Source organism: Mchenga conophoros, linkage group LG6, assembly GCF_057382185.1.
Source record: "Mchenga conophoros isolate Kocher_MC1m ecotype Shallow Benthic linkage group LG6, M_conophoros_male_GT1.1, whole genome shotgun sequence".
In the NCBI taxonomy this organism is placed as follows: Eukaryota; Metazoa; Chordata; class Actinopteri; order Cichliformes; family Cichlidae; genus Mchenga; species Mchenga conophoros.
Window position 1 is genome coordinate 15,543,238 of NC_140531.1, and position 27,246 is coordinate 15,570,483.

At 41.2% G+C, this 27,246-nt stretch overlaps 2 protein-coding genes across 18 annotated transcripts in view; one reads left to right on the forward strand and one right to left on the reverse strand.

Annotated features, from left to right (window-relative positions):
* sorbs2a (sorbin and SH3 domain containing 2a) overlaps positions 1-15,669 on the reverse strand; it is a 64,156-nt gene extending 48,487 nt beyond the window's left edge. For 6 of the 15 annotated variants that reach the window (XM_085276426.1, XM_085276422.1, XM_085276425.1 and 3 more), the window contains exon 1: positions 3,429-4,033. The gene's annotated coding sequence lies outside the window, so the exon portion shown is untranslated. Of the gene's footprint in view, positions 1-3,428; positions 4,047-15,246; positions 15,447-15,552 lie in introns of those variants that run through there. The other 9 variants (XM_085276429.1, XM_085276424.1, XM_085276430.1 and 6 more) reach the window with 7 other exon arrangements.
* Positions 12,441-25,935, forward strand: tlr3 (toll-like receptor 3). 3 transcript variants are annotated; one of them, XM_085276435.1, is made up of 6 exons: positions 12,443-15,972; positions 19,099-19,241; positions 20,119-20,586; positions 21,955-22,149; positions 22,309-24,161; positions 24,534-25,931. In XM_085276435.1, the coding sequence occupies exons 3-6, from the start codon at positions 20,128-20,130 to the stop codon at positions 24,763-24,765; spliced, it is 2,739 nt and encodes a 912-aa protein (XP_085132561.1). In that variant the 5' UTR covers positions 12,443-15,972; positions 19,099-19,241; positions 20,119-20,127; the 3' UTR covers positions 24,766-25,931. The 3 variants fall into 3 exon arrangements, with proteins under 3 accessions (XP_085132559.1, XP_085132561.1, XP_085132562.1); XM_085276433.1 differs by having other exon boundaries at positions 12,441-19,264; positions 24,534-25,935; XM_085276436.1 differs by lacking the exons at positions 12,443-15,972; positions 19,099-19,241 and adding an exon at positions 19,293-19,475 and having other exon boundaries at positions 24,534-25,932.
* The last annotated feature ends 1,311 nt before the right edge of the window (positions 25,936-27,246 follow it).

Genomic DNA, 27,246 nt, shown 5'->3' on the forward strand with positions numbered 1-27,246 from the left:
GCGTGCTCTTTAATAGAGATATAATAGTTTAATAATATTTATTTTTCTACAAACTTTTTTTTAAACATGTATTACATAACTGGTGTTGTGAACTCCTTCAGTATAACTCATACATTCAGATCTGGCCATTTTTGAGTGGCCAAGTACTGTACTGGTTGGCCCTCTCAAAGACGATTCTAGATTTGAACCAGCTGGTCTGATGGGGGCATTTGCGTGATGAGTTTGCACATTCTCCCTGTCCCCGTTTGGGGTTTTGTTCAGGTTGCTCCAGCTTCCTCTCACAATTCAAAGACACAAATACTAGGTTGGTAGATAATTCTAAAATTGTCATATGTATGAGCGTGCATGTTTGCCTCATGTGGTAGCCCTGTCTATGACGGTATAGTGACTTGCTGAGGGTGTGCCCTGCATTTTGCCCTTTGTCAGTGGGGTTAGGCCTCAGCCCCTAATGATATAGGGATACACGGGGCTTAATCTGATGTATGACAAGCTGGATGTGACCACAGCAAGTAACTGTGGTGTTGCACGGGCTTTTGGTCCACTTTTCTAGATTTACCATAATTTGAAAGCACCTGGCAGGACTTGAATAACATGAAGTGTAACAGAGGTATAGCAGGCCCACTCAGTGTACTCAGAGGCTTAGTGTTTCTGCTGTTTAACAAAGCTGGCTGTGTATTACTTTCTGTGTTTAGCCTTTATATTTAGAAACCTGTGGTTGTTCTTACAACCACTGAAATAGATTAAAAGGCCTCATGACTGAAATAGGATTGACGTGCAAGGATTAAATTAGGGAAAGATCTTGGCTGGAAATACAGGTGAAGATATACTTGTCAACTTGCAGTGTAAGTTTTTAGACTTTTAATTTTCCAGATACAGTATAATTTGAACATCCCTAGCGGTGTATAGATGCAGAGGTTTTTCACAAAGCCAGAAAAATGTGTTCAAGTCCATTTTATAAGATCAGATATTGCCATTTTTACACATTTGATTATTACACATCACATACATATGCACAAGTTTGCCACTAAGCAAACCATATTGGGTGGGATTAAGGTCCCTGTATGGTCATCCGCAGGTGCAACAGAGGCTGGCTGACCTGCATCTGTGTGCTGTCGCTGTGTACTGTCTCCAGGGGGCAGTGTAAAAAATATGTGGAACAACCGGTAATGTGGGCTCTTGTTTGCACTCATGTTAGTCATTTTGGTTTGGCCACTGTCAAGTCATGATCTACTAGAACGTCTCTACAATGGAGTAGGACTAATAAAGAATCAGAACTGTCCATCACAGCCATTGTTTGTGTTTCCTATCCATGCTTCTTTCATCTCTGTTGTTTTTTGCTTTTCTTTGTCTTTGTGGTAACTCAACTACATTGCACACCACAATCAGCATTTGGCCTCGACAGCAGCTTTTTGGGGCCGTCTCTGTTGCACAGCCAGATAACTAAGCAAAAATGATTCCAATGCAGGACCGTATCAAGTCTTTTTTTGTGCTACAATGTGTAGCTTATTTGTCAGAATAAAGTATCTCTGGTTCAGTAACAAAGAATTACTGATTACTGTGCAAAAAAGAGGATTTCTTTAGATAAAAGTGGCTCAGCAGATGAGATTTTAAAAAAAAAAAAGTCATCAGCATGACACTTTATGATGCACGCTACAGGACATTGTTAATGGGCTCTGGGAGCAGGCACACACCACTTCTCAAACACTACTTGAGCCATGACATCAGACTCTGGAGAAGGGCACAGTGAGGGGGAGATAAAGGAGGAAGCAGAGCAGAGGATACAATGAGAAAAGAGAGGGCACCAAAACAAAGAATAGACATGGGAAAATTAAAAATGAGTGTGAGAGAATGATAGAGTGAAATAAAGGCCACTGTGATAGTAACCCCCTCTGCTACATTCTGTACTTTCAGAAGAAAATGTATCACATTCGCCCATTCCCTGACAACCTGCCTTGATCCTCTTTCTTTCTCTCTCCCTCTCGGACACACATGCACCACACAGCTTCTCTCCCAGTAACTCTAAACTAGCAGGTGCAACTGAGTTAGCAACAGAGACACTTAGTTTTGGGCTCTCTGGCCATTAATCAAATCAAAAATGCTATGATTGCTCATTATGAGTGTATATTTAAGTCCCTGTTATTGGTCCTCTGCGAAACAGTCAGTAGCCAACTGTTGCTCGTCACACTGCATCCTGCCCGCTGCTTCCTCATCAGAGACAGAAGTGTGTAGTCACAGAAATACAAGAAAGACAACATCAGAAACACCGGCCAGTATGGCCTAAGGCACACACACACACACACACACACACACACACAGCAAAAGACACTCACAAGGCAGGTAGAAAGGTAGGCCTCACTGGGAGTGGTATGTGGTTCCCGGAGTGATAGTGTTACAGTCTGTGCATCCTGGACACATCCCCATTTTCCCTGCTCATCCAGCATTCATATGCATCTTACGGATACTATCCGTTGCCCCTCATTACATCATCCGTTTAACCAAGTTAGAAGACTGGACAGAAAAAGCTGTGTTATCCGTTTTATTTTTGTTTGCTTGTTTTGAACTGGGACAGCAATGGCTTTGAGGAAGTCAGACAGCAAGGCAGCAGATGAGTTTTCCTATCTGCATAGAGACTGACTGATAAAGCTTTAATGGCAGATGAATGTGAACTCAGGAAGCAGGAATAAGGAAAAACTGCAACTCAGTGATGACTGTAGGGTGGCCCTGCGCAGAAGCATTGCTCTACATATTACACACAAGATGAAATGAAAGAATTGCAGGGTAACAGTGTTACTATTATCATCATAAAACCAAATAAGTTATATGTTCTTCGTCCAGTTAGAAAATAAATATCTGCTATACGCTTATATCCTTTTTTCTTACACATACGGGAAACTGTATTGACCAATGCACAAGTGCAAGCTAACAATAGAGATTATCCTAAGCGTTTAAGATCTAGGTTAAACGTGGATATTTCAGTTCATGTTTACAACTATCAGGAGGCTGCATGTTCTTCCCACACTGCTCTCATAATGTCGGTCCTTACGGTTTTAGAAATATTCTTTGTAAAGCTTAAAAGCTTGTGGTTTCGTCATTTATCATCCTCCCAGTCCCAACCGCATCTTCCTCTAATGCACTGGAGACACCAGTCCACCGGAATGCACTTTAAATGGAAACCGAGTCGACCCGACCGCATAAGCTAATTCATTTTCTCGAGTTTCGTCAATTACAACTGCAGGGTCATAACTGCTTGTAAGGCAGTTAAAACAACCCAAATAGCCTTGTTTACCAGCTCTAACACCACGAAATTAAGCCGAGGGTCAGATCTAGTGCTGCTGCTGCTGGTGCAGCTGCTAAAAGCGACGCGGGGGAGAGATAAATATATAGCCCCCCTGTGTTTTTTAAACAACAAACTGGTAGTGTGTACTTACCTTAACACAGCTGCCACCTCACCGGACAAATTCCCGAAACATGTCTAATAACATGTCTTTTCCATATAAAACGAGTGAAGTCCTCGGACAGGCGCAGAAGTGACACACACCGTGAAGCTTCGGGAGCTACTGTGTGATGAAACCGTACACCTGTTTTCAACGCGCATGGATGTTGTGCCAACCTTGACTGAAGGCTACTCCCTCTCTCCCGGGGGGTCACTGGGCCTCGGACAGCAATGCGGTGAAAATAACCTGTCCCCTCTCCTTAAGACACTCCAAGGAGAAGGCGGCACAATTAAGTTACCGCCTGCCTTTCTTTCTCGACTACATGCGCGAGCCGCGCCGCAGTCCCGACCCTAGCGACTCTGGAGAAGAGAAGCGGCGTCAGTCCAGAAATGGACCGGCTCTGCCTCCGTTTCCGTTTTTCGTTATTAGTGAATGATGTCTTGGCTTCGTTCGCAAAATGGCCTCTGTTATTTTCATTCAGCAACAGTCTACCGCGAGCTTCTCATTGGGTCTGCGTGTAGCCATGGCAACGCCCGCGGTTCAATCAGTGTTTGCAGAGGACACACACAGCACACGGGAGGCCTGTGTACGGCTCACCAACAGGAAAGTGTCACTTTGCCTTCTATCTGCAGCAGAAACACACAATAGACTGACCTCAGATATGAGGCGGGGTGCTGACGGTTTGTTTTAATGGTTAGACCATGACACAGGCTAAGGCTCGAAGCCTAAATAAGAAATGATTCATAGATGTTTGCTAGGAATAACTTTGAAGCTGTGTTAAGATTTATATCTATGCTGTCCTGGTAGCATTTTGTCCATCACCATGCTTGTAGGTTTAAATGAGTTCTTTTAGCTACCATGTCCCTACCGTGAGCTGTAGGTATTTGCTTCTAGATACATTTGTTTCTACTTTTTATTATTATTATTTGGCAGCGAAATCTTTTAATTATCGGGAAATACTCTGCTGTGATAGTGTGGGTTTATTTGAGTGCTGACCATAAACTGTATATAAAAGATGCACATGTCCACTATGACATCACCTGGTCATAAGTTTGACATTTTGGCATGCACCATCTAGGTTTTTTGATGATCATATTTGGATATTAGTTTTGAGCTCTGTGTCATCAGCTAATGCTAGCTACCTGTTTTGCGGTTTGGAAAAGGCCTTGGAGGGGACTGGCGTCGGCTCTTGGGATGGGCAGATACACATGCACTTGTGAGAAGTGAATAAATTGAAAAAGAGAGGGAGGGTGAGGAACAAAAATGAGAACAAACTCGTAGCTTGTAGTGCAGGGGCGTCATATATAGATATATAGACAGAGAAGCAGAAGGGGAGTGTACGAGGTGTGGTCCTGCATTTGAAATTTAGATAAATTATCTAAGGTGAGATCTAGCAGAAAGCCAGCAGCTACAGATGCTCAAAGTGGCTACACTCTTCATGCATGACTTTAGGCCATAAAACAATTAAAACAGGTCAGTTTTAATTGTTTTATACGCTCACTGGCTAATGACTTGTCAGTCACATAATATAATCCTCCTCTCTGACACCAGACTTTACAAAACGGACTTAAGGTTTTTTTCATTATGCCCCAAAACATGCAACACAAGTCAGTTTTTACAGAGGTAAAGGGAGAGTGCTGTTATCTCATAGATTTCTGTAGGATCTGAAGCCTTTTATGCAACTACAGGTGTCACCCCCTGGTGGCTGTTAGAAAAGAATGCCTATTTAGGGCACTGCTGCATTGGCTTCACTTTGGAAGCTAAGTGCATTTCCCCCAGCCCCATCCGAACACACCCAGCTATTAAATAATATATAAACTTGATCTACTATAGGCCTTTATAGCCAACAGAAGATATTCTTTATGCACATTTAATAATTTGTCTTTAATGTGTCCAATAATATCTATCTATCTATCTATCTATCTATCTATCTATCTATCTATCTATCTATCTATCTATCTATCTATCTATCTATCTATCTATCTATCTATCTATCTAATTTAATACCTCTTTGTTGTGGCTGGTCTATTTATCTATTTAGGTCTCAGTGTAACAGAGACATAGACTGCAGATGTGTTGTAACTCTAAAGTGAACGTAAGCAGTTTTTGCTCATAAATTCTTAAAAACCTTTTGAGGGCCATTAGACATGGTCTAGCGAGTTGATACAGAATCACACACAAAGCCAAAAATTTGAGTTGTTCTAATTTTCTAGTAATATGGAAATTATTGAAAACATTATATGCAGGGTTTTCATCTTTAGATGCCAAATTTATGTTTAAACTATGTCTGAATTTGATTTTCAAGTGAGTTTCTTTACTATACTGCACATTTCTGATACATTTTCACTGTTTAATGCTTCAGTAAGAGTGATTATTATTTGTGTCATCTTATAACTTCAATCACATTAACAGCATTTCATCAGCAGCGTTAAAGCTGAGGTGTTATGTTGCCGTTAGCACATCCATAAAGAGCCCTTTCTTCTGTCAGCTTGAAAGCTGTACGAATTTAGAGCATTATTGATGGCTGACCTTTGTGAGGTGTCAGCAAGACCACATCTGTTAGTGTGTATGTGTGCATATGTGTTTCTGTGAGCGCGCGTGTATGCAGGCATCTGCTCGGTCTTTTATCACCAGCACTCATGTGCTGTAAAAGCAGCCCTTACTGTCTGTTACTGTGGTCAAGAGGGTTCCTTTTTATAGGTGATATGTTATCCGCTGGCATACTATCAGGCATGCATTCTTACAGGGCCAGGGAAGACGATGATGATACATTGTGTCTGGTATGCAGAGATCCACAGGAGGTACAGGTATAGACATACCGAGGGAAGAGGCTATGGACTTTAAAGATTCAAGTAATAGAAATGAAATAACTAGGCTAGAATGCCCACCTGGTGGTAGGTTTCAGCGAGTTTCAGCGAGTCTGTGTAAATTGTAGCCTCAGTTTCCTGTTCTTAGCTGACATGTGTTGGTGCTTTTAGGTTCAATGGGCTGTGTGCCCTGAGATGCTGTTCTGCATACCTTGGCAGTAACAAGTTGTTATTTTGACACAGTGTAGCCATTCTCATCTGAACCTCTGGGATCAACAAAAGCATTTTTTTCCAGCTCGGTGGATTTCTTTTTGCTCTTTCTCAGACCACTATCTATAAACCATAGAGATGGTTGTGTGAGAAAATCCCAGCAGATCAGCAGTTTCCGACGTAAGCCAGTAGCTTAACCAACCTCGCCACATTTAAAGTCACTTAAATCACCTTTCTTTAAAGCTTTGAGCTTCAACAGAACATGTTGACATGCTTAAATGGACTGAATTACTGCAATATGATTGGCTTTTTTGATATTTGGAGATGAACAGATGTACTCAAACAAAGTGGTCAATGAATATAATTGCAAGAATCCTTACCAGTCTCCACTGACGTTCAAGAATCATCCTCAGTGCGGGTGGCTCTCATAGTGCATCGTTCATTTAGTAAAGTCTTAAATGCATTCCAAATACTGACATTAAATACAAGACACACTGAAGCTGGCCACAGCCAGGAGACAACACGCTGCACGTCACACAGAGTATCCCTGTACCTAACCTTTAAACAACTGCAACTGTTTCATTTTCTCATGATTACAGCTACATCATACTGTAGAACTCATTCTAAATAAAATACATAAAAGTTCCCACAAGACACCCTCATAATCTACTGATGTTTTTATATAAATAAATGTATATAAATAAATATATAGCCCTAACATACAGTGTATACTAAAAGCACCCTCGCAGTCTCTCTCAGAATAGCCCACGGGACAAAGGACAGCAGGGTGGCACACTGATCTTGTGAGAAAATGACTCTTTTATCTGAACAGTGGCACTCTGTCACATCTTTCAGTCATTGCTATCCAAAGAGATCCACATTTGGAACAGCTGATACTGAGGTCCACTCGTCTGGCCAGTGTTAAAGAAGTGGTACAGAATGAGTGCATGGCGTATGAGTACAGGAGGACATTGTCTGGGAATGACATCATGCTACTTTCACTTCTATTCCTGACTTACTTTGATGTCTAAGAGCTGAGCAGGTGAAATGCCAAAGCAGATCTGTAAGAGGGCGATGATGTTGAAGTCTACGTCCTCTCTCTGTTTAGCAGAGTCATTAGAGACAGCTCAAGTATTAAAGTAAATCTTTGACCCCCTAACTTCCATTTGCTCTTATTTATTTTACCCAGCGTGACTGCAGTTAGTCAGATAACTATCTTAATCAAGCTAGCTGTGTTTTAGCTGTGTTTTACTTGGTCAAGAGTCAGTTTCCACCTTACACAGATAGAATAAAAAGGGGAAAAAAAATCTTTCCGCCTCCCATCAATCATCCAGTTGATGGTATAATTTACCGTGAACCCAGCACTTTGGCTTCTGCCCTGCTCCTGTGCTGTAATCAGTCAGAAAGAGTGAGCATTGCCCAGTGTGAAAGCCAGTGTCACTCATGACTCTTCAGTTTGAATAAAGTAGTAAAATGGTGCATGAGAGAAGTTCAGGAATACCAGAGAATTGAAATATAATAGCAATATAAAGGACTGTGAAGAGCTCAGAGGACGAGAGGGGAACCAGAGGTTGATGCCATAATAACAAAATTATACTTGATAGCATGTTGCTGCATGCAGAAATGTAATTGAATTAAAATATTTTGCAGACATGTGAAATGTTGAGCATAACCAACGCACACTATCATGTTTATTATATTTTGAATTAATTAAACAGATTACGCATTTCAGCCTTTTTCCTCGGCCATAAATTCTCACCTAGGCTCACTCGGAGGCAGATTCTCAGACTCTTATTGCCATTTGGATGATAAAATCAATCATGGCTCACTTTTTGTAGCATACTGCTACAAAACCGCTGCCGACTCGGTTTTTGATATTTTGCAATTACCAGTAATCCAATAGTGCTGAAGATGTTTGACACAGTCAGACTGGAGGCAGAGGGAAAAGAGGCAGGACTAAATTAATTTTCTGCAAGATTTCCCATGCACGTGTTTTCAGTATTGTAATAGATCTCCCAAATGAATTTGCTGACTCAGTGGCTTTAATAATCTATCTGTAGCTGTTTGGAAATGCTCCCGGCAGTGTCTTTGGTCTGCTTGCGGTGCTTGTGAAGTCTTCAAAAAGTCCACTAATCAATATGTCCTATAACAACAACGGATAAAATGACTATGTGTATTGTGTAAATTGCCAAAGCTACAGATTGTTAGACCTGACTCTGCAGTACTATTGAGCTTTTTAGGCTAATTTCACTAATTGTTTTGATGGTACTGTCCCCAGGTTCCACTCTCATAAACTCATCTTACAGGGAACTGTTTTCATTCAAATAAATGAATAGAATAAAACAATACTGGACTTAACTTAAAACACAGAAGCCAAAGCAATCTCTATTTCTGAAGAAGCTGAGGTCTTTTAATATTTGTTGGATGATGCTCAGCATGCTTTGAGTCTGTGGTGTCCACGGGCAGCAGACTGCGGGTCGGGGGCATCAACAAACTGCTGCTGGCCGAGTAGGATCGTGGCTGTAGAGCTTGACTCTCTGATGTCAGTGTCAGAAAGGAGGATGCTGTCCAAGTTAAGCACATTTTTGGATGCTATACACCCTTTCCGTGGCATGTTGAACAGTCACAGCAGCATTTGCAGGAAAAGACTCCTTCCACCACAATGCAAAACAGAATGCCACAGGAAGTCGTTCATTATGGCCATCAAACTCTACAACACCTGACATCCTGGACTATTTTTTCGCTTGCCATTTTTTGGATACGCTACCTTCCCGGCACTACAATTCACAGAGACAAAGTTAGGCACTAGCTGTGTTTCCTTAAACTATGATTTAGCAGCTATTGAGCAATCAGAGGCCAACAGAGGGTGTAGCTATATAATTAACACTGTAATTACCGCAGCAGGGCACAAGGATGCGTTTAAGATAACTACTAACTTCTGTCTATATCATTCCCTCTTCTAATTTGTGTGATGCTACATAGGGGGATCAAACTTACAGCTGACATACAGAGATAACCTTTTAAAATGAGGAATAGCATGCTTTCTAGAAGGAAATAGCCAAATATTGGACATGTTAGGCAATGTCATCAAGATATTAAAGATCTTATGTCTCTTTCACTCTGAATGCTGGTAAGTTTCTCATATTGTAATAAACGTTTAAGGCAGATTAAAGTTCAGCTTTCACCCAATTTGAATAACCAAATTATCCTCACCCTTTAACCCATCATTATGGAAATCATTAAGTCCTAATAGGCCTATCTCTTTTTTTAGCCATGATAATACATGAATAGGCTCTTTAGCACAGTTCTATTGAGTGAATCAGTGTTAGTCTGTTATTTAGCAGGTCTGCTGTGGTCCAGACTGAAATATCTGACTAAATATTGAACAGATGAGCCATTAGGTTTGGAAGACCTTTCCATGGTGTCCAGAGGATGAACTGAAATGACACTGGTGACACTCCTGAAAGGGTAGCAATAAAGTGAATCATTATGTGTGTTTTGTTCAGTGCCTTCATTTATGATAGGCCTGCAAAAATGAATGGCATTCCATCAGTGTCAGATTAATACACACACTTAATACTTAGTAATCACATGCATGTGTAATTGTTGTCTTGTCAGTGTTATGAAGACTGCAACACCATTAAATCTGATCTAACCCTGATACTGAAACACACAATCTTACATTTGAAACCTTTGGAACCGCATCCACCTCTCTCCTTTTCCTTATCAGGGCATGAAAGGACGGCAGACTATCTTGTGCTCCTTACGCAACATAGCTACCTCTTCATGTTTCCCACGTGCGTCTTCTAAGCGTAATTGCTGACAGACTCTCTGGAACACATTTCTAATACACCTCTCTACTCTTCACTGTGGGTAAGCCAGGCCTCTCCTGTGTGACTGCTGAGTGGATTGATAAGTGGTGCTGCGAAATGTGGCCGGTTGCTGATGCAAGCTTTGTGTATATGCCAGTTGGCAGAGCCGATGCAGAAATGAGAACCAACAAATACAAAAGCAAACTTGATAGATGTGCAGCTGGGTGGGGGACCCTGACAAAAAAGAAGATAATGGACTATTAGCAAGTGCACTGAGAGAGTATGGAGAAGTAGAAAGTATGAAAAGTGACTGATAGTTAGAGGTGCTTGGCAAGTGGGGATGCCAGCTGGCTCATAGTTAGCCATTCCTCGCACATCTAAGTGTTTAGTGAGGATAGACACCCCTTCTCAGCTCAGAGCCTGAGTGTTTGGAGAGTCTTTGGTTGATTTTGTAAATGATTAGCTTACATTGTAATCAAAAGGCCAAGGATGGGGTCTTATTACAGTTCAATTTAAGAAATATTCAATATTCAATATTTGATAAGTTAACACAACATCTCTACTACTAACTACTGACGGCATAAACATTTCAAGTGTTTGCAAACTCTTTTAGCAACCTCTTTTATTTTACCATGTAAAATAGCAGAGTTTGGTCCATATTGACACGATAGCATCACGCTGTCGCTGCACATTTGTCTGCCGCACATCCACAATTGTACTGAGATCTGGTGACTTGCATGATCAACAAACCAGTTTGAGATGATATGACAGTGACATGACGATGCAGCCAGCAGGGAATGGGTGCATTGTGGTCACAAAAAGCGATAGACATGGTCAGCAACAATACTTAAGTAGGCTGCGGGATTTAAACAACTCGCATTTATTATGCTTGTGATTATTTGGCCCCCGCCCCTCTGCTTCCTTTAAGGTGTGTTCATGAACAAGTTGGAGCCCAAAGTGTGCCAAGAAGATATCTCCTACGTCATTACACTACAATTAGTTGCCTGAATTGTTGATACAAGGCAGGATTGATCCGTGTCTTTATGTTGTGTATGCAGAAATTGATCATCATCAGCCCAGGCACCATTTTTCCCATATTCTATTTTTCAATTTTCATGAACCTGTGTAAATTATGACCTCGGTTTCCTGTGTGGTCTTCTGCTGCTGTAGATGCTCTTCTGCATACCTTGTTTGTAACTTGTGTTTATTTAAGCTACTGTTGCCTTCATTAGCTTGAAAAACTCAAGCCACTCTCCTCTGACCTCTGAGGAGCTTGCTAACTGGATCATTTATCTTTAAAATGCGTTGTATAATATTCTGTAGAAGTATAATCTCAAAACATCAACTGTTGATCATGCAAGTGAGCTCGCTGTACTCAAATGTACAGTCACCAGATCTCAGTACAATCGTGGATGTGTGGCAGACAAATGTGCGGCAATAGCATGATGCTATTGGGCCAACATGGACCAAACTCTCTGCTATTCTACATGGTAAAATAAAAGAGGTTGCTAACAGAGTATAGAAATACTTAGACATGATCTCAACTCTAAAGCAGTGTTTACACCATCAATAGTCAGTAGTAGAGATGTTGTGTTAACTTAGCAAATACTGAATATTTCTTTTCAAAACTTTTTTGCATTTGTAATGAGACCCCATCCTTGGTCTCTGAGTTCAATGTAAGGTAATTATTTACAAATTCAGCAAGCAATGAGAGTGTAGCAGTGAACCATTATGCCAAAAGTCTACAGTCTAAGCCTACAGTATGATGGAACAATTGCACTGCTTTTTTTTTTTTTGCAATTTAGAGCTACTAATCCTGATTGAACATTTTAATCATAAATTTATTAAACCATTTTCACATTCTAACAGTGAGTAATTACTGTAATACTCCTGACCAGCATTGGAAATGCTACCTGGATAGCAGAATCAGCAGCAACACCAGCTCTTTCCTTCATTTCCTTGCTAATGATCCTGTTAGTGGAAAGCAGTTATGAAAAAAATCTGTCCTTGATTTATGGGAAGAGCTGTAAATCCTCCTCATAGATTTTCAGCTTCTTCTCAAGCCTGTAATTAAGTAATGGCTCGATTAATCCTATCAAACCAGGGGGGGGGGGGGGAAGCAGGGATATTTATTAGAAGCCAACAGGAGGAGACTAATACAGGTCAAACACATGATGGTGCTGGTAGACAAGTGTGCAGTCGCAATCACGACAACGCACAGTTTGCAGTGGGATTTGAAAACTAGGCGACCAAACAAAATGTCTAAGTTCATTCAGAGACCAACAAGGGGATGCAAACAGTAGCAAAAGGGCAAAGTGTTTTGTGTATAAAAAAACAGTGCTTACTTTTAGTTTGCCTAAAAAGGGAGAACTGCAGACAGAATTGTCAGCAAATATTGACTATCTCGTTCATCAAAATACTTTTGCTCTCAATTTTCAGTGTCCTTCGTTCTGGTTCTGTTGCATTAGGAGTAAAGCAGTCTGTCCATTTTTTTTTCCGGTGTGAGGAATGTGACCCCTGAAACTCCCTCTTCCTTCTTTGGTAACATTGCTGCTCTGCTACATCAAAAGAGACCTAAATCGCTAAATCAGTTTTGACCACATGACCCAGAAAAAATATTTGTGTGTTTAGCCCAAAGGGGATGAACTTCACACAGCAGTGAATGAAAGTATTTTATTTAATTTATCAGCTGAAAATAAGACATGTAGTAATTACTGCGTTGAGCCTAAATTGTTTTTTCCCGTTGTTTTTCTGTTTTAGGACAATCTTCCCTGTTGGACATTAGTTATATTGTAATTACACATTAATTACATGAAAAATACTAAAGGAGGATCTGCAGGTGGCTGGACTTTACTGTGCTCTTACATTAGAATTAACAAGACTGAAAAAAAATGTATTCTAAATATAATGCCCTATTTTTAACATAAAAGCAAACCACTGACTCTCAGCACTCACTCAGTCTGCTTGGCTCTTTAAATCAAGGCATTTAGTGCAATCTGCTAAACATAACAGGCAGGCTGGGTTGTTAAGACTGCCAAAGCTTAAGGTGTTGGAACAAAGCTGTGGCTGCCTCCTTTACTTTAAGGCTGGCGCTAGAAATGTGTAATCTCTCTTTGAAAAGGCCACATGTCCGACAGCATTTATCACACAGAGAAAGCTCAGGTCTCAGCTCTTCACAGAAAGGCTCACAACCTTGGAAAACTTGGGTCGTGGGTCAGCTCGGGCACTGTTTGTGCTGTAGGCAAAAATAAAAATGTTTGCTGTAGATCGCGTCACATGCTTTCTCAGATCAGCCTGAAAAAGCTGCACGCTATCAGTAAGTCTGCTTAAAAGGAAAGCCACAGCCAATTTTTAATTCCTTAAAGCTGCTCTAATTTTTTATTTTATTGTAACACAGAGTGATAAAGATGTGAAATTATCACATGACTGCCAGTTTACCTTCTCAACTACAGCCCTAAGACAAGTTCTTCAAAATATGTTTAACTACTGTTTCGACCTACAGGTGTTCAGTACGTGGACAAACAAACCTCTGATGCTGACTCACTGCCCAGACAGCAGTAACTGCTGTTTGGTCTAAATGTGGCCCACATCTGCAGTTTTCTATGGGCCACTGAGAGAGATGACTCACTTTGACTCAGACAAAAGTTCCACCTTAAACGAGCCAGATGGAAGGTGTATTGCAAATTTTAGGCCACGCATAAAATAACAGAACATTTTCTAACACTGTAACTGAGGATAAGAACAAAAATCAATAGAGATTAATTCAAATGTGAAAGAAAGAAAATTAGAAAAAGGAAAAGATTTCTAAAAACAAGAAGCTGATTTCAGGTCCTTCAAATCCATACATGCATATGTCTGGCATTTTATTCAAACTGTGCCTCTTACACACTGAATATCACTGAGCTGCACTGCACACTGCAAAGAGTTAAGAGTATGGTAGTAGATCCATGCTGCTGATTCCAATTCAGTATTGATGTCCTGTCACCCCCGGGGACTACTTCTAGTGAGAACAGACCCGAGTAAGCACTTAGTGAGCACTAGCCACTGATGAGAAACACTCACATGCAGTAATTATTTTGTTTATTCCTCAACAGCACTCTTTTTAGTCAAAATAAGGACAAAACTGTTAAAAATCTGAGTTTCCAAGTGCGTGCAAAAATTATCTGGCCACATCTCTGTCGTCTGACATCGGCTGCTCGTTTTCCTGCACTGAAGACAAAACAGCCGTTTCTGTGCGGGGTGACACATCATGCAGTCATCCGTGCTGAGCAGCTTTATTTTTTGGGTAACAGTATGCTGAATGCATATATTTGCACATTTTTGCTCACTAGCTTCTCAGCAGATGGCATAAATATGTGCATATATTTTGCTTGTGATTATTTGCCCCCCCTCCCCCGCGCTTCCTTTAAGGTGTGTTCCTGAACAAGCTGTATGTCATGGGGCTGACAGCAGAGCTGGGAGTCTGACCTCCAAACATCATTGGTCAGCAAATTGGGGAGGGGGAGATATGCTGCAGTGTCTTTTTTTTTCTGCAGAGGGAACATGCTACAACATTGCTTCTACCGCCTGCACATCTCCTTGTATGTGCATTAGCCGTTCCCTTCTTCCCCATTCCTCTCTGCAAAAAATCTCTTCATTCCAGTTTTCCACTTCACCTATTGTGAGAATTTATCCCATCGCTGCTAAAAATGTCAGGCTAACAAAGACTTAAAGTAACACTGCTTGTCTTTTTTAAGTCCACACATGTCCACCAAACAATGGCAGTATGCTGCTATAAGACTGCAACTCCCTATAACTACGCACACAATCATATTCTGGGAGTAAATAAATGGATGTCCAAAGCACAGGTGTCACTCAGTCAGTGTGTAGTGAGGGTTTGGACACGCTGATGATGAAGATTTATTTGTGAGTTAAAGCTGTTGACATAATTACATAGCACAGGTTAACAACCGCTACAGCGAAGAGCCAAGAGGGGAAACTCACCTTTTGTGTTAGGGCATTCCAACACTCCGGAGACTCAATCTATAAATGAGGGAGAGGAGATTAACCCAAGCCGCACACATACTCCCACTGATGGAGCTGTTGCCTCCCACCAATTATCCCTTTTGCATGAGTGCATTCAATCACACGCGTACGCACAACACGCACCGGCCACAATCTGGCAACAGTAAGTGAAATAAGTACAGTAACGCCTGTCACTGTCCACAGGTAAGTAGGGGTGCTTCTCCTTATTCTTAATCCCTTATTCCAGCGCCAAGTTGTTCCTCTTGGTCAGAATCAGATGGTTACCTGATGGTTACTTTTCTTCTCTTCGCGAGCTGATCAAGGTGCATCTCATGAGTTAGTTGGTGTTATGGCAGAGGCTCCTGTTCTCATCACAGCCCTTTCCACTCCATGCGCCTTTGATCTCACTTCATTTGATTGCCCCTATTCCTGCCCCCCCCCCCCTGCTGAATCCTTTCAATCTATTCTTCCTGCTTTTATTTATTGCATTACTAGCTTGACCTCCACCAGCACCACCACAGTGCTGACCATGCCAGCTGTCTTCAGTTTTTGCAGGTCTTCAGCAATCCAGGAGTTGGCACAACGCCCTGTAAGCTGCCTCAGCTTAAGTGGTGGGGTAAACCAATCAGTGGCCTCAGGTCTGTTCCAGGAAGTACCTGCTCTGCAGCCCAATAATCTGAGGGGGGGATGAAGGAGAAAAGGGAGGTGAGAGAATGGTGTGTTTACATATCTTCGGGTCTGACTACAGAGAGAAGAAGGCTTTTCTTTTTCCAAACTGAAGCAATGTAATGTTTCCTCCTTTTCATGCAACACAGCTGTCCTCATCCATAGCACTAATCCAGTTAATAGACAGAGTAAACATGCTGTGTTAAAATGTTGCTGCAGGGTCAGTGACCTTCCTTCATCCATCTCTGCATAATTAATCGATTAGCAGTGTGCAGGAGAGATGGAAAATGAAAAAGACAGGAAAAACGCTGACACGGTCTGTGGAGTTTAAGAGATTTAAGATGTTAATCGCACGTTGCTATCTCCACATTTAAAAGATAGTACTTATGTATGCAGTTCTATGATACTATAAATCCAGAAAGTGCACAGCTGCAGCTCTCTGAGGCTAAATGTTAACACGCTCACAGTGAAAATTCTTAAGATTGGTCCATTTTTTTCCTCTTTTTTTCAGACCACAGTTAAAAAACTAAATGATGGCTGAAAATACAGGAAAAAATATTTTTAAAGTTCAGTGAAAACGATTTCAGTAGCACTTCATTGCAGGTTTGAACTACGGCAGTGTTGTATGGCAAAAGATGGGACATGCAACCCCCGCAGTATGATAATTGATGTTAAGATAATGAAAATGCTTTGGCTCAACTGGCACTTGTATCTTTATGCTTCCATAAAAAAAATAAAGGTTTTTATCTCAAGTGAAATTCAGTTTAAAGAATAATTGTCAATCTAACATTATTGCTTTTAATTTTTTTTATGTAACTTACACCAGCTGTAAGTAATTTCTGATTTTCTATCACTGCTGACCTTTTAAAGGCCTGCCATGGTGATTACCTTCAGATTTATAGGTATTTGGACTGCCTATGTAATGCACTTAGCTGCAGCCTACAGCTGCAATCATAGTAACTTATACTTTAAAATGAAATTACCTGCACTGTACATCTCTGGTGGAAGTCATACATCTTTGACTCCCTGCATTAAATAATTAATTTGAACTAAAATAAATATAATCAGTGTCATCGGTTGCAAGAGTCAGGAGTGAAATAACATTGATGTTTCATTTATGTCCATAGTGTAGATATGATTGCGTTCTGAACTGTGTTGTTCTGGGTCCCTACCAAAAGGACTTCTTATTATTCTATTTTCTAATAGAATAATAAGAAGAAAAGTTATGTGGGGTCAGATAATATATTCAATTAAAGCACCCTGCAAAACAGAAACAAATCCATAGATTTTAGCACATTATCCAGTATGTGTAATGCAATCTCCAACACAAAGATGCATACAAACTGTATAATACAGGCTCATTGACATTTGTTGTGTCATTCTGTTGAAAGACCTGTCACTATAAATATGTGCTGTACCCTGAAAGAGGACTCATAGCGCCCACCAACAAACAGCACAGCATTACTTAAGCTCATGGTTTAATAGCAGCGTTTTACTGCCCTCCAGTGGTTACTAACACCAAGTTCAGATTTACAACAACAAGATTTCACTTCTCTGTCGTTCTGAATAAGGACATATCAGGTCATGTAATGAGATGTCAGTTTGTACGCTGCAGTGTTCCTGCAGGCCTCGGAACAATCAGGGAGAACTTGATACTCTGTGAATAAATGTAATAAAATTAAAGCAGAGAGAGAGAAACTGTAAAGTGTGCTTTCTGTACATTTGTTTAGGGTGTACTCTTAAATATAACTTAACAAAAACACAGTCTTAAATGACTGTGTTTATGCCTCTAAATAACAAAGGTTGACCAAAGTGCTGTACATAGTAAAAAAGTAAAAAGCAGAACAAACACACACAAAGAATCACACAAAAGCCCAGTCACAATTAAGTGATGATGGGTTTTTAAAAATGTCAAGTGTTGGAGAGATCCTAATATGAAGAGGCAGACTGTTCCAAAGTTTGGGCACAGCAATCGCAAAGGCCCTAGCTTGTTTCTAGGGACAACTACAAGCAACTTATTAGCTGACCTGAGAGTAGGTCTGAGAGCTAAACCGTCACAGCTAATTTAGAGACTTAAAAACAAGAAAGAAAATCTTAAAATCGATTCTACAACGTACTGGAAGCCAGTATAAACGAGCCAAGACTGGACAGATATATTCATGTTTACGAGTGCCTGTCAAGGGTCGGGCAGCTGCATTCTGAACTAGCTGAAGATGAGAGAGCAGAGCCTGGCTGATACCAAAATAAAGAATATTACATGTATGAATGACCATGAGGGAAAAGCCATGTAGGAAAAGCTTTAAAACACAGTTGAAAGTTCAAAATTAAGTTTTTCCAAAGTTATGCAGTGGGTTGGATTGGACTCTTAGCAGAGCTTATTCTGGCACCCAGGCCTTGTGTTTGTGACCCCAAATCGAAACCTCATCAGGGTAAGGGAAACCATATCCCACAGGTGTGTGGTTCACTTGCTATAACAAGTGCTTAGCTATAAGATGCTACTCCTCTTAAAAGAGAAGCAGCAGTTGTTTTTTTTTTTTTGGATAGTGAAAACCTCGTATTTATTCTGGTCCTGTCACTATAATAAGTGTGCGTTTTAGAGTACCACATATAAACTTTGAGCTACCTAAATGACATCTGACTAGTTTCATATCCTAAAAAAAACGAACTAACTAAATAAATATAAAGTAACAATTTTTTTGTTTTAATAACTTATAACATAATAAATATAATTAACTATTAATTTAAAGGATGCCTAAAAGAAAAAGAGAAATAACTACAGCTGTCTGTTGTTACCTGCACATATTTACGACACTTTTCCTACACAGCAGTGTATTTGCTCAGGCGCATCTCAGTCGCTGTTTAACTCACCGCGGATGTTAAACATGTTTAAAGAAACGGTTCCCGGTTTAATATATGAAACCACCGACAAATGTTTCAGAAGGCACGAACATAATAGACGACCGGCTGACTCAACCTGTTCAACCTGTTTACACCACGCCTTCCTGAATCCTGTCTACGGTCTACACGCAAGTCCAAAAAGTTTGTTCGGAAACTAGACGTCAAATCACCCGACGTGTCTCTGGAGTGTAGGATATGATGCATATAAATTTTATGCAAACTTAATATCTCAATATCTGTGGCTATCCGCCTGCGTGAAATGGTTAGCTCTCCAGTGGATACCCACCACCGAAGAAGAAACGAAACCACAGTTTCATTTCCTCATAAGCGCCGCTGTGGCTGTGTGCGTTCAGCGACAGAAGCCGTGCAGCTGCAGGGGGAATCTTCTGTCTGGACTCTGACTGTCGAAGGTATTGTGCAATGTTCACATCTGGTAAGAAATCTGTATGGACTGCATTCAAAATATTAGTGTGCTTGTAAGGTCAGCGTGGGAGCGCTGTAGTCACCCTGTAATTACGAGGGCGGATATTTTTGAAAGCTTTCAAAGTTACAGAACTGCGCAAAGGGCTGGATCCACCGCTCATCTCTTTATATTTTGATAGGAAATACGAAAAGGTTGCCGCGACTTATTGAAACATGAAAAGGTAAAAACAACGAGCTCGACAGTGAATATTTGGTATGATCATCGTTCTTCTAATATCTTTAGGTAGTCTTCAGGAAAAGTTCTCCAGGCTTCTTGGAGGACATTCAGAGCTCTTCTTTGAATGTTGGCTGCCTTTTGTTCTGTTCTCTGTCGAGATGATCCCACCCTGTTTCAGTAATATTGAGGTCTGGGCTCAGTGGAGGTCAATCCATGACTCGTGATCTTTTATTGTTTATTTTTCCATTCAGGTTTATCCAGCCTGTACTGCAGGCAAAGTCTAGTAAACTACTGCCCAAGAATGTTTGGCTCCTTGGAAGTAAACTACTTGTATAAAGAAGTGAGGGGTGGTCCAAGACTTTTGCACAACAGTGTTTACTAGTTCTACAGTGTAGTGTCACAATTGAAATCGTTGGTACATTGTTTTTGTAATTTTCCCAGTATACCAAATATTATATTTTTATATAAACAAATTATGTAGAGTTATAATTGTTATTAATATAGAGGAAAGTAAAAAAAAAAAAAAAAGTAAGAAAAACATGTCTCAGTTCCACCCAGCTCCACAGAGGGCTTCTCAGCCTTTTCTTTAGTCTTACCATCCCAGCAACAAATTTGAATGCAAATCCACCCTTCTCTCTTCTTTAAAGGTCTTTGAAATGATGTGCGCCCATCGTTCCCGTCTCCTGTCATGGATCCTCGTCACGTGTTGTGTTTTGACGGGACCGTACCGTTGCGATGCCTCTGAGAAGAAGACCTCCTGCTATGTGGAAGACGGCCGAGCTGACTGCAGTCGCCTCCGCCTCAGTGCGATCCCTTCAGACCTTCCCAGGAACATCACCAGCCTGGATGTGTCCCACAACATACTGAGAGGGATTACCCCGCTGTCACTAAGCCTGTACCCGGGCCTCCTGCACCTCGACGCCGGTTACAACAGCATCACCAAGGTGGACGCGGGTTTGTGCCAAACACTGCCTCTGCTGCAGATGTTGAACCTGGAACACAATCAGGTGCATTTGCTGAAGACTGGAGATATGAGCCACTGCACCCGACTGACATCGTTGAACTTGGCTAGTAATAGACTAAAGCTGCAGGGAGAACCCTTCTCGTCACTGCAGGTACTGATGTGTCGGATCACTTAGATGACTAATTATTGCTTGACTCAATTATATTTCAAGGCCAAAAACTGTACGTTTGCTCCTCATTATTAATATGACAGCTCTGTTTCAGTTAGTTTTCTTTTTATCATACAAATCATCAGTGATCAGTGTTTTGGGGATTTAGGTTAGGTTAGGTCATGGATTTAGGTTATACAGCCTGCTGCCCAAAGCTTGCTGCCATTTGTTTGATATCTACTGATGTGTTGGTATCCAAACAAATTAAATTTGGGGTAAAGAGTATGTGTGTGTGTGAGGAAATGTGGAGCTTCCTACTTCCTCTGAGAGAGAGAAATTTTGCCACATATAGCTTCAAAAATCAAGTCCCACAAATGTAAACGGAAGAGGTTTGTGTATTAATTTCAGTTCGATTTTCCGAACTTCCTATGATTAGCAGGAAGTGAAAGTTACTGCGTTTTTTTTTCCAGTCTTATTAAATACACATATCAACTTTTTCTAAACTAACTGTTACAGCAGTTGTTAGCTGTTGTTTCATCACGGATTCTGCCTTCCAATCATCTTTTCAGCTGGGATGCATCTGTTGCTCAGCGCATTTCTTCCAAGCCACATATTTCATATGCGTGACTCACCCCACCCCAACAAAGTCTGACAGTCTTTTTCCGCTTGCTTCAGCCAGTCTTCATTGTAGCCGTATTTCCTTTTTTTAATGGTTGTTTCCATTAAATTACAAAATCTGCACCACTTATATCTTTGTGGTGACGTGTAGTTCTCTCAGTTTTGCATGCATCTGCAACAAAAGACACGGACATTGTAACCTGCACTTGATGTTTCCTGGTTTCTTCACAGCCACTAGATAAAAAAGCCAGACATTTTGACCAAAAAAGCATCCGCCCTGCAGTGTTAACTTTGGAAAACTAGAGCCAGTGAAAAATGTGGGACGCTTTCTTTATGATTGGAACGATGATGGTGTTGGGGGGGGGACCCTTTGGAGTTCCTCTGCCATTCTTTAATTTGTACTTAATGGAAATAAAGGCAAGTAAGAACAGTTAAAACCTAATAACTATGGACTGTCCTGCAAAAGTAATACACATGAGTAACGTAAATTCCACCTACCACCAAAAATAAAATAAAAAAAAAAAAAACAATAATAAAAAAAAAACAAAGAGCCGAGGAATTTTAATATGAAATGGATGGATGGTGCATATGTGAGCTGTCTTTGTAGAGAGATGGAGCAAACTATCCTGTGACCTGAGAGAAGTGCTGCTTATGAAATTTTGTCTGACATATGCTGTGGATCAATTGTTTGCCTCTTGTGCACAGCATTAAATAACCCTTCTTCTTGTCTCCCTCTTCTTTAATAATCCACAGAACCTAACCTTTCTAGATGTTTCTAAAAACAAACTGCAGTCACCCAAGCTCGGCTCCCAGCCTCAGCTGCCCAGCCTGGTGAACTTCAGCCTGGCATTCAATGACTTCACCACTCTGAAGAAAGATGACTTTTCATTTCTTGACCATTCATCCTCTCTGCAAGTCCTCAACCTGTCATCTGTGTTGTTAAAAACAGTAAGAAACTTGTTTAATCCAGAAATGGGAAATGAAATTCCATCAAAATCGGAACTGGCAGTAGAAAGTAGAGTTACTGTAGCACATTCCTTTCGGTTGTCTGTTTTGTTTCCTTTTTCCGTCTCACTAAAAAAAATCTCTGTGATTGTTTGTTTGCAGTTGGAGCCCGGCTGCTTTCAGCACATTTCAGGCCTGCGCACTTTAATCATGGATGGGGTTAACTTGGGAACTCTGATGGTTTCCAAACTGTGCTCAGAGTTGTCTGGGACAGCCATCGATGCTCTCTCTCTTCGGAAAATGAGTCTAGTCATGGTCACAAACAAAGTCTTTACAGGACTGCAGAAGACAAATCTAACCTTCTTGGATCTGTCCAGTAATGGCATGGGTAAAATTGAAGACGGCTCATTTCAGTGGCTATCTAAACTTCAAACTCTAAATTTGTCGCACAATAACATTAAGCACCTAACCAATGGGACATTTCAGGGGCTCAATAGATTGAAAAAACTGGCACTTACAGAAGCACTGGTGAAAGGTCGTACCGCTGCCCCAGTTATTGATGATTTTGCTTTCCAGCCATTAGGCATGCTAGAGAGTTTGATGTTACAGAGGACTGCAATCCGGGAAATCGGAGAGCACACCTTTGCAGGCTTAAAAAGTCTTAAAAAACTTGACATAAGCTGGATTAGCTGTCCGTCACTCCGAAACATCACCAACAAGACCTTAGCATCTCTTGCAGATTCACCAGTCAGATGGCTAAATCTTATAAATACAAATATAGCGCAGATCAATCCCGGAAGCTTCTCTGTTTTGCGAAACCTCACTGTTCTTCTTCTAGATTACAACCATATCAAGCAAACTTTGACAGGCAGAGAATTCGAAGGCCTAGATCAGGTTCAGGAAATTCACATGAGCAATAACTTCCAGTCAATTGACCTAAGCTCCAGTTCCTTTATTAATGTGCCCAACCTTAGAGTCCTGACTTTGGGGAGAAGTCTTAAAGCTTTAGCCCTAAACCTAGATCACTCTCCATTCAAACCCCTGACCAACCTCTCTGTCTTGGATCTCAGCAACAACAATGTTGCTAACATCAAAGACAATCTGCTAGAGGGGCTTGTAAACCTAAAGGTGTTGAAACTCCAGCACAACAACTTGGCCCGACTGTGGAAGAGTGCCAACCTTGGTGGGCCGGTGTTGTTTCTCAAAGATGCGCAGAGGTTGAAATCCTTACAGATGGATTATAATGGACTGGATGAGATCCCACTGAAGGCTTTGAAAGGTTTGACTCACCTCAAGGAGCTAAGCCTTAGCAACAATCTCATAAATAATCTCAAGGACTCTGTTTTCGATGACCTGAAGTCGCTGCAGGTATTACGTTTTGAGAAGAACTTGATCACAAGCGTGAGACCTGAAGTGTTTCGTACTCCCATGAGCAACCTCACCCAGCTTATCATGGGCAAAAATCCATTCGACTGCACATGCGAGAGCATCCTGTGGTTCGTGACGTGGTTGAATACCACAAATACGACGAGTGTGCCAAATGTCAGGGACGAGTATGTGTGCAACACTCCACGAGCTTACTTTAACCACTCCATCATGGATTTCGACCCCCTTTCTTGCAAAGACATGACCCCATTTCAGACTCTTTACATAGTGAGCAGCACAGCCGTCATCTTGCTAATTGTAACCGCACTCACGGTGCGGTTTCATGACTGGAGGATCCACTTTTACTGGAACATAATGATCAATCGCACATTAGGATTCAGTGATGCCAAAGTTGACGAAGGCAGAGAATATGAGTACGACGCTTATGTCATACGTACGGAGGAAGACTCCAGTTGGGTGGAGAGGAGGTTGGTCCCTTTAGAGAATGAAAAGTGCCAGTTTTGTTTAGAGGATCGAGATTCAGTCGCTGGCATGTCACAGGTGGAATCCATTGTGACAAATATGAAAAAGTCCAGAAAAATCATGTTTGTCGTCACCGAAAGTCTCCTCAAAGATCCCTGGTGTAGACGGTAAATAAAACATACACTAGATTATGCTTTATTGTGACTTTATGTATCAGGTGAAAGCTAAGTACAAGAAAAAAAATGGTGATGTGCAAGGCAGTTTTATCAAATTCTCCTTCCTTTGATTAAAAATCAGTACACTTACACCTTTCATATAGTGTTTTTAAAGCAATAGTAGTTCATTTCAAGCAATATGTAGAACTTGTCCCTATTCACCTGTAGATTTAAGCGCTCCGAATTGCTTGTTTTTTACATGTTCACACACTAACTCTATAATTTTGAGATCAAACAGTCATTTATTTATTGCAAAAGTTGCAAAATTATCTTAGTCGGATAATATTGTTTAATAGCACAATGTCTTCTCTTTCTTGTCACCAGATTTAAAGTCTATCATGCACTTCAACAAGTCATCGAAGAAAGCAGGGACTCAGTCATCCTGGTCTTTCTTCAGGATGTGCACGATCACAAGTTGTTTCACTCACTCTTCCTCCGCAGAGGAATGTTACGTTCACGTTGCATTCTGGACTGGCCTGTCCATAAGGAAAGGATACCAGCATTTCACCAGAAGCTTCTCATTGCGCTCGGCTTGACTAATCGGCTGAAGGACTGACTTGTTTATCCTTGATAATCATGACAGATTGCATTCTTGATTCTTTCCACAATAAAGACAGGATTTGAAGACCTCAAGTCTATTCTTAATGATGAGTTTCACAACTCAGTGTATATCAGTAATGATGTATACAGCGAGAGACCGCATTCACTTAATTTTAATGTACACTCAGTGATTTTATTCTACAAGTAGCTTAAAATATGACAGAAATCATTCCGTTTGGAAAAGAGCCTCAGGGGTTAATGGGTAAAAGAATTAACATAAACTAGTGTTTGTATGTTACTTCCAATTTCTGATTGTGTTGCCTTTTGTATAAACATTGCACTCAGTGGCGGTCCTAGCCTGTTTGGCACCCGGGCGAACACTCCCTCTGCCCCACACACATATGAAGAGAGAGGAAGTATGCATTGTATGCAAACGGCTACCAAACAGCCATCATAATTCGTCATACAATGAGAACAGGACAAATCAACAATTGACAATGACTAATTAATATTAAAATCTGTAACATAATGTATTGTTTGGAGTTTAGTCTGTTACTGTTACTATTTTTACCATTTCTTTTTGGAGCAACTGTAATCCACATTATTTCCTTAGGGATTAATAAAGTATTCTGATTCTGATTCTGATTGTTTCAGGATGACCTGCCAATGACACATCTGCTTACCTGTATCTTTTGCTCGTTTCTCCTCCTCTTCTTTTCTATTTTTTCTAAACTGAGCACCTGATGGCTTTGAACTTTTCTTGTCCATCTTACATTGTTTTTTTTTTCTTTTTCATTTTTTCTTTTATTAGTTATTTTTATTCTAAGTTATTGTAATCAGGCCAGACTGGACAAGAAGAAAAGTTCAGAAGAAAGTTAATGGAAGGAGAGGGAAAGAAAAGGGAGAAAAGAGAGAGAGAAAAGACAATGAAAATTTGCTTCATCACCTTTTTTTCCCTCTCTTTTCCTGGATCACCTGTTGAGGAAAAAAAGCAAACAAGCAGAAGAAGACTAGAGCAATAGAATAAACAACATCATGATGATCTATGGGAATATAACAGTAAATACTAAATATTAAACATTATTGTGCAGCAAGTAAGATCGACAGCGCACAGTGTGCTTTAAGGTAAAAAGGGTGTAGTTTGTGTGTGTGAGCACCCGTGTGTACACCTGTGAGCATGAACACACTTGTTTTTAAAAGGTTCCTTCATGTAATGATCTGCTAGAGGGTGTGGGGGGGCCACAGCCCCGTCCTCCAGGGCATGAAGCAGGTATGGAGGAGATCAAAACTCCAGACATCCAGAGGCCCCCAGAACACAAGAGACCAAGGAAGACCAACAGAGGGGCAGCCGCGCCACTGTCCCAGAAAGAGCTGAGGAAAGTCCCAGATGGGGGGGGGGGTCACTCAGCAGCCGCGGAGCAGAAGCCAGGGGGGTTGCAGTGACATGCCCGGGAGCTCCACCGGCAGCCAGCTGCACCAGAGTGACCGAGCCCCAGGCCGAGGGCACCCCACCCCCGAAGTGGCCCGAGCGAGCCCCAGGCTCCAGGCCCCGATAAGCAGCCACCAAGGAGTGAGCCGGTGTGTACCTGGACGCTCATCCAAGACCCACCAACGCACCGGTGTCTGAGGGCGTCTGTCACTGGCAGGGGAAGTTGTGGGGGGAGATAGGCCTCCAGACCTTGGAGGGCCTGAGATGTCCCCAGAGAGGTGGCGTCTGATACCCAACCTGACATATGGACACAGACAAACAGGCACACACAGATACAAACATCCATTCCCACCCTCATGCTCTCATATGCACTTACTCAACACTCACCCAACGTGGAGACAGACATAAAGAGACACTGTACACACGATCACACTCCCCAAGCGTACTCTAAGCCCCGGGGTCTAGGTATCCTTGCCCCATCTTACATTGGTTTTGATTTTGCACTCCAGTATGAACACAAATCCCCCAACTCCAGGATCGCCACAACATAACCTAATAGACCTACACCTTAGTTCACAGATTCACTTTGTCTAAGGTTTATTTCTGGGATTTCACACAACCCAGGATTCAAATCATGAATACATAATGGGCTTGGATTTACATCATTATGAATGAAATGTGCTCTATCTGGAAGCAGCCGGCCCCCCTCCCCCTTTGAAGGGTTGTGTGTACTTTAAATCATCAAACTGTAAATTATAAATTTTAAATTGTTATTGATCCCTTTACCCCTTGTCCTAAAGTGTATATTCATTTTCTTACTCTTCTTATATTTATTGTTTGTTTACTTGCACTGCTGTAACTGGAGCCTCGTCGTCTCGTCTCTCTCTACACTGGACTGTATGTAGCGGAGATGACAATAAAGTTTACTTTGACTTCAGCAGCAAGCAGGCGCACTGAGGGCTCTCGCGCTCACTTTTCACGTATAGAATTTCGAAAAAACATCGGCGCAAATTATAACTCTGTATCATGATGTCTGGTGTTTTCGTGTTTGTTGGTTTGTTTTTATTT